This window comes from Sinocyclocheilus rhinocerous, unplaced genomic scaffold (genome assembly GCF_001515625.1).
Source record: "Sinocyclocheilus rhinocerous isolate Xijiao unplaced genomic scaffold, SAMN03320098_v1.1 scaffold603, whole genome shotgun sequence".
In the NCBI taxonomy this organism is placed as follows: Eukaryota; Metazoa; Chordata; class Actinopteri; order Cypriniformes; family Cyprinidae; genus Sinocyclocheilus; species Sinocyclocheilus rhinocerous.
Genome location: NW_015656630.1, coordinates 1,354,717 through 1,364,820, shown reverse-complemented (window position 1 = coordinate 1,364,820; position 10,104 = coordinate 1,354,717). Strand labels below are relative to the sequence as shown.

Sequence of the window (10,104 nt, the reverse complement as noted above, 5' to 3'; positions counted from 1 at the left end):
CTGAAATAAATGAACTTTTCCACGACATTCTAATTTATTGAGATGCACCTGTACATGCCTGAACGAAGCAAACAGCAGATGCTCTCTGAATGAGATGCAGATTCACTCTCTGACAGCAGGAGGAGCCTCTGGAACACCAGGTACAGTGTTTCCTTGGTTACCGCCGTAAACAAAGCAGTGCTGCTGAAACAGGTAAACTTTTCTGAAGACAGTCAGTTCCCCTCAGAAATACATTCATATAAACCCCCAAATCAATATTGAGGATTTTCTTCCAATTGTTCGTGCATCATGAACAGTGAGTGATCTGCCTGCTTCAGTATTTTTCTCTGTGCGTCCGTCTTCAATGTCTCTGGCCTGTGTTAACGGGTGTTTACAGACTTCATATTTTCACATAAATGACATTTTGGAAAACGATTGCATTGCAACGCAGTTTGTGCAAGTCCAGAACAGAGACGAGTTGCTTGGAATACGACAAAAAACGGCCGGTTGCCGATCGCATAAGCTCCAGGGGAAGCTCCTTTAGTTTGGCCATCCTACACAGTACACGTGACTGACCGCTTGCTCGCACCAACAGGAGGAGGAGGGTCGTGTTACTCTCTACACTGCACTCAACCTGAGGGATTCCTACACTTTCAGTCTTTGAGGAGACATGATAAACAATGCATACAGCACAAACGGTATAACGGAAAATATTAGCGGTTTTGAAACGTGACATTTTCAAATCGCGGTATACCTTGAAACCGGTAATCAGCCCATGCCTACCTGCAAATAAAACTGCTCAATTATGACAAAAATCATAATCACGATTATTTAACACGATTATTAGTGGGCCATATAACAAAAATAAATAAATTTAATCCAAGTCTAAAGCATTCAGTTAACAGCCTATAGAAATTTAATAATCAAATGTAAAATAAAACAGCATAGTCTTCACTGTAATAATTAAACTTCCTTTGTTTCTTATTAAAGCTACAAAAGAACTTCTGTGAAGAGCAGTAAGTGATTTGTCTTTGTCTTTTGTTGTTCGAGTAATATTAAGCCCACAGTCAGCAGCAGGAATATAGCCCGCTGTCACTTTAAGAGCCGCACGGATCCAATTTACTCTTACACACGTATTTTCATTTTCATCTGTTAACATTCATTTATTACATAACCGACGAGGGTTTACGTGAATTATCACCAAGCGCCGCATTTTGACACATTTTTGCGTGTATTTGACCGTTTAGGTCAGGTGTGTCAAACTCAATTCCTAGAGGGTCGCAGCCCTGCAGAGTTTAGCTCCAACCCTAATTAAACACACCTGATCCAGCTAATCGGGTCCTTTAGACTTATTTGAAAACTACATGGTATGTGTGTTGGAGCAGGGTTTGAACTAAACTCTGCAGGGCTGCGGCCCTCCAGAAACGGAGTTTGACACCCCTGGTTTAGGCGCTTACGTTCAGCTAAAAGATGACTTTAGATGTCCCTGTTCTGTTTCATAATGGCCGGTTGCCGATCGCGTAAGTTCCAGAGGAAGCTCCTTCGGCCGTCATACACACGTGACTGACCGCTTGCTCGCACCAACAGGAGGAGGAGGGTCGTGTTACTCTCTACACTGCACTCAACCTGAGGGATTCCTACACTTTCAGTCTTTGAGGAGACATGATAAACAATGCATACAGCACAAACGGTATAACGGAAAATATTAGCGGTTTTGAAACGTGACATTTTCAAATCGCGGTATACCTTGAAACCGGTAATCAGCCCATGCCTACCTGCAAATAAAACTGCTCAATTATGACAAAAATCATAATCACGATTATTTAACACGATTATTAGTGGGCCATATAACAAAAATAAATAAATTTAATCCAAGTCTAAAGCATTCAGTTAACAGCCTATAGAAATTTAATAATCAAATGTAAAATAAAACAGCATAGTCTTCACTGTAATAATTAAACTTCCTTTGTTTCTTATTAAAGCTACAAAAGAACTTCTGTGAAGAGCAGTAAGTGATTTGTCTTTGTCTTTTGTTGTTCGAGTAATATTAAGCCCACAGTCAGCAGCAGGAATATAGCCCGCTGTCACTTTAAGAGCCGCACGGATCCAATTTACTCTTACACACGTATTTTCATTTTCATCTGTTAACATTCATTTATTACATAACCGACGAGGGTTTACGTGAATTATCACCAAGCGCCGCATTTTGACACATTTTTGCGTGTATTTGACCGTTTAGGTCAGGTGTGTCAAACTCAATTCCTAGAGGGTCGCAGCCCTGCAGAGTTTAGCTCCAACCCTAATTAAACACACCTGATCCAGCTAATCGGGTCCTTTAGACTTATTTGAAAACTACATGGTATGTGTGTTGGAGCAGGGTTTGAACTAAACTCTGCAGGGCTGCGGCCCTCCAGAAACGGAGTTTGACACCCCTGGTTTAGGCGCTTACGTTCAGCTAAAAGATGACTTTAGATGTCCCTGTTCTGTTTCATCTCTGAGCGCAAGCCTCCTGAGGAACAGCGCAAGTTCTCTGAGCGCTTTTAAAAACATTAATAAATCTAATCAACTTTAATAACTCAAGCACGTCCCATTTTGCAAAAGTCACGTTACATGATTTTACTGATTTGCATGTGAAAATGGGCTTTTATGGACGAGTGAAAGCGCACTGCTGGAAAGGGGACGGAATGGGCCGCAATAATCGTTTTATCTTGATTATTATATTTTCATAATCGTTGGAGTCCGAAATCGAAACTGAATTTCGATTAATTGTACAGCCCCACCTGCAAAAGAGCAGATTGCATGCCGGAGTTGTGAAGACCAGAGAGGGCAGCAGGAGACGCTGTCGTGGAGAAGCTGGGCATCCCTGGGGGGAAAGACAGCAGCCCTGGGAAAGCTGTACCTCCAGGGGCCTGGAGACTACCACTTAGCCTGAGTAACACATTAAGCAACATTGCATAGGCCTATTAATAATGCTGTTCTAATGATTATCTTACTAACACAAATAGAATGCACTTGTTAGTTGCACAATAATCTGTAATACTAAATTCAAAGCAAGCGTGCTATCTGAAAAGCTATCACACATATGTGCTCACTATAATTACGCTTCTTGACAGCAATAATTCACATGTGTTATATGTTGCTGACAGACTTGGTATCTAAACTTCAAGATAATCAGCCATATGACCATAAAATATTTTTTGTGGCTATGGTTTACTTTTGATAGCTATGACAGTTTTTCCAATATTTTCAAGGAGCACATATCACTCTGATAAAATGAAGGACAGAAAACATAGACTTTAGACTTTGCAGAGCATTTCAACTGGAAAATGTTAGTGACCTGCCTTGCTGACTACTACCTACATAGCCCTTCTAAGGCAGAATCCCAAGACAAAACTTCAAAAGTTACTTTATACTCGTTTAATTCCAATAGGTTTTCAGTACAGTAATTAAATACGCATACAATACATAACACACAAGCAGTGGATAAAAACAGTCCATTAGTGATTCGACTGAACTATAGTTATTGAGACTTTTTTCAATATTAAATTAAATATACACATAATCAACTTAAAAATAATCAAGCATAATTATGCTTCCTATATTTTAGAGAAGCCCTTGTGTTGTGCACCTATAATGTTGGCTAAGTAGGCAGCTCACTAGGTTTTGGAACTGTTATTGCCGTACCATAGACAATTCAGATGATACATATTAGTTTAGCACAGGGGTGCTCAGTCCCATTCCTGGTGATCTACCTTCCAGCAAAGTTCAACTCCAACCCTGCTCCAACACAACTGAACCATCTTATTAAGATCTTCAGGAGCACTTCATAATTACAGACAGGTGAACTGAACTGAACTATGCAGGTAGGTAGATCTCCAGGAAAAGGATTGGGCACCCCTGGTTAAGCACTTTCTGCTGATTTCAAATAATCCTAAATCAGGGGTCGCTAACTCTGCTCCTGAAGGGCTACCATCCTGCAGAGTTTAGCACCAACCTCTCTTAAACACACCTGAATCAGCGAATCAAATCCTAATAAACTGTGTTCGGGATTTATTGAAAATAACAGGCAGGTGTGTTGGAGCAAGTGGCCTAGAACTGGAGTCTCCAGGAATGTAGTCCTCCAGGAGCAGGGTTTGCTACCCCTGCCCTAAATCAACCCTAGAATAGTACAATCAAACTTCTCTACTTGTTAATACTTCATGAAGTCATGCGACATAATTAAATAGAAAAAATTTACCCAGCCTGGCCAGCAAGGGCAGGGTTGAAGTTAGAGCTGAATGCAGAGGCGAATCCAGGAAGCACAGGAGAAGAGGAGGGGACTCCTGCTGCGACTGCTGCTGCCTGGAGAGGTGCAACGGTGGCTACTGAGGAAGCGGCTCCTGGAAGCCCCATTAAGGAGGACAGCACTGGACTACCTGCTGCAGTTGGCCCTGAGCCTCCAAAACCTGGGAAAGCAGGGTTTGGGCCAGGAGGAAGACCCGGGAACACGGAGGGAGCTGTGGTCAATCCCAGGCCAAAGGGGGAGGGTGTGGGAGCGCTTGAGTGAGCCAGGCCAGAATATACAGATGAGACTGGCGGAGTAGGAGTGGATGGGGCGGAAATGGAGGACTGGGTTCCAGGGAAAGGAGACATTGCTGGAAAATGAGGAGTAGGGCTGCTTCCAGATTGAGAGCCCAGAGCTGAGTAAAGACTGTGGAGTTCAGCTACACCAGCAGTGCTGGGTAAAGAAGATTGTGGCGAGGCAGAACCATGGGCCATGCCCATGGGTCGGGCAAGAACAGTAGAGTTAGGCATTACTAGAGAGCTAAGAGAAGGGGTGCCCGAGCGGGAGGGACCTTTGAAAGCGGAAGGAACAGGACTGTTGCTTCCACTACCTCCGCCGTGCCGGGCCATGGAGCTGGCAATTTGCTCGGTAAACAAAGCAGGGCTACACATGGCTGCCTGGGAGGTCAGTCCAGGAGAGGGCTTAGGACTTGGAGCCGCAGGCGGCACTGGTAATCCACCAACACCTTGCATGTTGGGAGTAGAGCGTCCAGGAGTGACAGAGGACATCCCTGAGGGTGTGTAACTACGGATAACCGAATGTGACTGGGTAGAGGGAGCGCCAGGGAGTGAAAGTGCTAACTGGGAATCTGAGGAAGGTGGGTAACCCTTCATTGAGTGTAATCCCATAGCTCCATGAGGAGTCAAGGGGTCACCAGTTGCCCTGGGAGTAGATGTGAGTCCACCGGAAGGTGTTTCTGAGTGGGGCGCACCGTGGAAGGGAGAAAGAGGGATGCTTGTACTTGGCCCGGGTGTTCCACAGGGTGTTCCAGATGGGGTATGACTTTTGATGACGGAAGGGGTGTTTCGACCAGAAGGGGGCATGCCAGGGAACGGAGAAGGAACTGGTGTGGTGTGGCCACTGGAGTTTGAGGCAACTTGGGGAGAGCCAGCTGGGAGAGGAGGCCCTTTGATGACTGAGGGTGAGGGGGCGGGAGTAGGGGAGGGGGTTCCAGGGTTTTGGGATGGGACCATGCCAGGAAAAACCGGAGTGATTGGTGTGGTAGGGTGAGGCTGGGAGGTGACAGGAGTAGATGCGGTGGAGTTATGAGGAGAGATAGCAGGTGTGCCGGAGATGTAGGCGGTTGGATTTTGTTGACTGGCAGGTCGGCTGTAACCTGAAAATATGAAACAATAAGAACAATGAAATATTAAAAAGAAGAAAGCCCTATGAAATGGGAAAGACAAAGGTACCACATGCATTTAAGTTTATTAATGTTGGATTTTAAAGGCGCATTAGAAAGAAAGTGAGAGAGAATTCAGGAAATCTCCCAATCCTCTAGCTGCACCTTAAGATGCACAATGCAGCAGAGCAAGCATTCACAATCTAAACATGGACTGACAATATATGACATAGCGCCCCCTTGTGATAAAATTAATTAGGCAAAATTGTTGCAGACCTATATTATAGAATTTTCTGGGTTCAATAGAAAATTTCAACTTGTCCCCTAGGTTTGTGAAAAAAACAAGCAAACATCTTGGATGCAGTGAGACACTTACAATAGATTTAAACTATTTAAGGTAATGCCAACAAGGCTTAAATATTATGTGTGTTAATATGAGACTTTCAAACATTTATGCCAAGATACATAAGAACCTTTCACAATAAGAAAAATTCTAATGTCGATTTTAGGCATTTTACTAAGTCAAGTCTAAAACATTAGTCTAACAATTAAAGATTACATTTTTGCACATTTGTGCTCTCAAACTTGAAAGTGATTAGTGTAGTTTACTTCTATTGCAAGTGCCTTAAAGTAACAACTTTTTTTAGAACATTACATTCACACATAGACTCTGGAAAATCCAATATAATACACATTCTAGAATTTGCGCGCTCTATAATCAGTCGTGGCATACGGAAATTACCATATTAGATCAGTAAAGAAACCCCGGAGAGAGTTTTAAGCATGATCAAATTGCATGCTATAGGTGCTGCAGGCAGATTTAGAGCATGCCGTGGTGAGGTAGCGTCTACAGACAGCATTGCAGTCACAGCTGTTAAAGGCAGCACACAGCGCTAGCAACTGCACGTTGTACCTGCCAAATTGGGAGTGGCTCGGTAGGGTGGGGGTGGCACACTGGCAGTGATGACCCCACCCACTGACACCAGACCTGCGTTGTTGTACGCACCTAGGCAGCATCCAGAGAAGAGGGTAAGAACATTCTGCATCCAGTCCCCCAAATTAACATTCATATTGCACACAGACACATTGCTGGCATATGCATGGTCTACTGTTTCTTGTACATTAGGAAGATTATTACCCATACAATTTATTCTTGATCATTTTATTCTAATCTGAAGGAAAAGGGTCTTACTTGGAGCGATGGTTGCATGTGGCCTACATGGCGGGATAGGGTATGGCACAGGTCTGTGTGGATTGTACGTTGATGGTGACTTGCGGAAAAAGAGAGAAATGGATGTAATAAGAAATTTGTTCACTATTCAAGATCACATGATGGAATTCTTAGCCACTAATGAACTATCAGAAACATTCAAAGAACAAATATGTTTGGGCAGTAGCACCGGTCCATTAAAACATACCGGTTTGCTTGGTCCAAGGATGCGTGCAGCAATGCCCTTTCCATCCAGGGTTGCATCGTCTCCATCCTTTTTGGCAGGCAATCCCTTAAAAGTTCCAATAAAAGCCACAATTAATTTTAAAGAACTAAATGAAGCAATATGCATTTACAAGGTATTTAATATATTTATTAAGTGAAGGAACTTACAGGGAATGTTCCAGTGACCTGGCTGGGTTTGCCTTTGGGATAAGGGTTGCCTGGGATCATCCCACAGGATGAAATCATCGCCACTGGAGCTTTACATCCCACCTTACACACCTAAACAAATTACAGACATGTACTGCATTTAAATCCTCATTCATTCAATATAGCCTACACTTGGCCATGATGTACAGTTTGTAAATTCACATGAACGAGTAAGTTTTACCTGCTCTAGGATTCTTCTTGCACGCTTCCTCTCAGCGAGGTGAGTACGGAACGCATCCTCCACGGGACGGTAATTTTGGGCATCAGAAATATTTCTGTAAAGTATACATTACATATTGCTTTGTCGCATTATATTCAATTTGTTTGGATATTTGCTGATGTGCATGATTTCTGTAGAGCGTAACTTACAGAGCTATGAGTTCTAGTACAATAATTCTGTCCTTTGAGAATGTGAAACAATTAAGGATGTTTGCAACCTTCGTTGTTGGAATTGCAACCATTTTCTGGAGGAAAAAAACATGTTATGCAGTTAAATTAAGTCATTTCACTCAACTAACAAGACTGTAGATGAATAAAATCAATAAGAAATCTTACATGCTGCAGGGCTTTGACTGCCTTTACTTGTGGCTCTGCCCAGGAGAAGTATTTCAAAATGTCAATCACCTGAGGAAGGAAGTTTGACAGGTAAGTAGTTGTAAGATAACCGCAGAATTACAGTTCTCTACTGTAAGTATATCAGCATACCTGTTCACTGGAGAAATACCCATGAACCTGCTCTATAGCTTTGATTCGCTGATCTGTCAAAACACACTTCAGAACAAACAAGAATTACAGTATTAATATTATCCTCTGTTGCTTATTTAATAACCATAATCAACCAAACTGATTTCCAGAACAGACAACCTGTATTATGCAGCAAATATAAATTATACCTTTCTAATTTCGTCCAAGACGATATCAAAGGATTTCTTGTCCATCTTCTCTGTCGATGCTCTGATCACTGTATTGATTATCAATTCCCCCTACAGCATCTCAATGACGACCCTTCATTCACCTGCTGATTGGAAACTTCATGCAGTAGTCTTGTTATATTTATTCACAGCATCAATGTTTGAATTCATCAAATTTTTTGCATATGATCTATCCTTTTAGTGAAGCCAGAATCATTTCGGAGAGGTTCAGCAGGTACAACAGAAGGCTAGCGGTCTCTTTAAGTTCAGGCTGGCATCATGACATGAGGAACAATAGTCCTGTGCTAAATTAGCACACTCCTCAAATGCACCATTCTTCACATATATGCATGTCTTTTATCGTGTTTGCACAATTACAAATTTCGCTGAAGTGACTGAAGATCATAGTTCACGCGATAGTTTTATTTATTTTGATATATCGTCGCTGTTTGTTGGGGTTTAGCAAAGATGCCAAAGGCTGCAGTTCGTGTGCGACTTCCTTTGTCAGGACCCCGACATGAAAGAGTCTGTTTCTAAATACGCCTCAAGAGAAGTTGACATTATAGCTTGAAATAAATGGCATTTTTCTAAACTATTTATAATGTATTATTCAAATACTAACTTATATTAAGGTTTTCGAGTTGTCATAAATACTGACAATTCTTTTTAAAGATAACAAACAAATTAGGTAGGTTTCAAATTCTTATAAATGGGGGAAATTTAAATAAAATGGATACTATTAAGTTCATTTTTATGACTTTCTATAACACACATTAAAAGCAATGCGGGGAGAGTGAAGTTCTGAATGGATTTTCGTATTTTTCAAACAGGCGCGTTCCCGGACACCTAGGCGGAAGTAAACAGCTTCACGTTTAATATGCCCTAGTTCTGTTATTTACTTTTTTATTATTTTGTTAAAAATGGACAGGTTTGTTTGGGCAAATGGGCTACTTGAGATGAACGAAACGTTAGTAATTCAGCAAAGAGGAGTGAGACTTTACGATGGGGAAGACAAGGTAATTATTCGTAGATAGTGTGGATTCAACTGAAAGTTATGAAATTACAACCATGTGGAAAATAGTGACCTGACAATGATGTAAACATTACTGTTAAACACGTATATTTTAGATGATGTCGTTTACATGTTGTTTATTAATGCTGTTGGAAAGAAATTGTAGAATTAGAAATGGGGTAATACAAAATATAATAATGAGTTATGCATCACTTGAATAGATAGTGTATATAATAATGCTCCATATTATCCTGTTTCCATATTGACAGGCTAAACTTGATGTAGGAGTCGTTCTTCTCAGCACCCATCGCCTTCTCTGGAGAGACCAGAAGAATCATGTATGTCATCTTCAGTAACTTTTGCTGCTCTTACATAGGGTGACCATATGTCCTCTTTTTCCCGGACATGTCCTCTTTTTGGACCTAAAAAAATCACCCAAAATGTCCGGGATTCGGCTTTCTACTGTTGCCATTCATTGTGTGCGTTTTCGTATTAAAGCCCTGCGAGGGACTGTTTTCTTAATACCGCTCCCGCTGAATTATCAGCCCGCTCCCATGATTTTTTGTGTCCAGTGCTCCTGCAAACATTCTAATATTGCATATAATTTTCGCGCATCAGGGAGCCACTATCAATATGCGGAGTATTTAAATCTCTATTGAATGAGCGCTCGCTGTTCACTTTCACTTGCAATCACACGCACTCTGTGTAAAGGAAGATCAGATATTTGGCAATGAGCTTAGGATCTGTTGAGCAGCAAATCCTCCAGCATGGTCTGTCAGTCATCTCTCCTCTCATTCCGTGATCAGTCAAATCTGACTCCTGCAGCTCGTGCTGGATGCAGGGAAGTCTGCGTTTTTTCCATGGAATTGGGCTACTTTTAAACTGTTGCCATGG

The 10,104-nt window shown here is 41.9% G+C and overlaps 2 protein-coding genes across 3 annotated transcripts in view; one reads left to right on the top strand and one right to left on the bottom strand.

Annotated features, from left to right (window-relative positions):
• Window positions 1–10,104, bottom strand: part of LOC107720660 (proline and serine-rich protein 1-like) — a 16,286-nt gene that overhangs the window by 5,667 nt on the left and 515 nt on the right. The window contains exons 2-12 of one of the 2 annotated variants that reach the window (XM_016528428.1): window positions 8,181–8,302; window positions 7,993–8,058; window positions 7,843–7,911; window positions 7,657–7,751; window positions 7,469–7,562; window positions 7,249–7,359; window positions 7,064–7,147; window positions 6,838–6,916; window positions 6,559–6,651; window positions 4,217–5,639; window positions 2,760–2,907 (exon numbers count right to left, since the gene is read on the bottom strand). In XM_016528428.1, coding sequence (XP_016383914.1) covers window positions 2,760–2,907; window positions 4,217–5,639; window positions 6,559–6,651; window positions 6,838–6,916; window positions 7,064–7,147; window positions 7,249–7,359; window positions 7,469–7,562; window positions 7,657–7,751; window positions 7,843–7,911; window positions 7,993–8,058; window positions 8,181–8,225 — 2,307 coding nt within the window. In that variant the 5' untranslated portion in view covers window positions 8,226–8,302. Of the gene's footprint in view, window positions 1–2,759; window positions 2,908–4,216; window positions 5,640–6,558; window positions 6,652–6,837; window positions 6,917–7,063; window positions 7,148–7,248; window positions 7,360–7,468; window positions 7,563–7,656; window positions 7,752–7,842; window positions 7,912–7,992; window positions 8,059–8,180; window positions 8,803–10,104 lie in introns of those variants that run through there. The other variant, XM_016528429.1, reaches the window with a different exon arrangement.
• Window positions 9,027–10,104, top strand: part of vps36 (vacuolar protein sorting 36 homolog) — a 10,974-nt gene continuing 9,896 nt past the window's right edge. Inside the window, exons 1-2 of the mRNA XM_016528430.1 lie at window positions 9,027–9,214; window positions 9,480–9,548. Of these exons, the coding sequence (XP_016383916.1) occupies window positions 9,119–9,214; window positions 9,480–9,548 (165 nt within the window). The 5' untranslated portion in view covers window positions 9,027–9,118. The remainder of the gene's footprint in view (window positions 9,215–9,479; window positions 9,549–10,104) is intronic.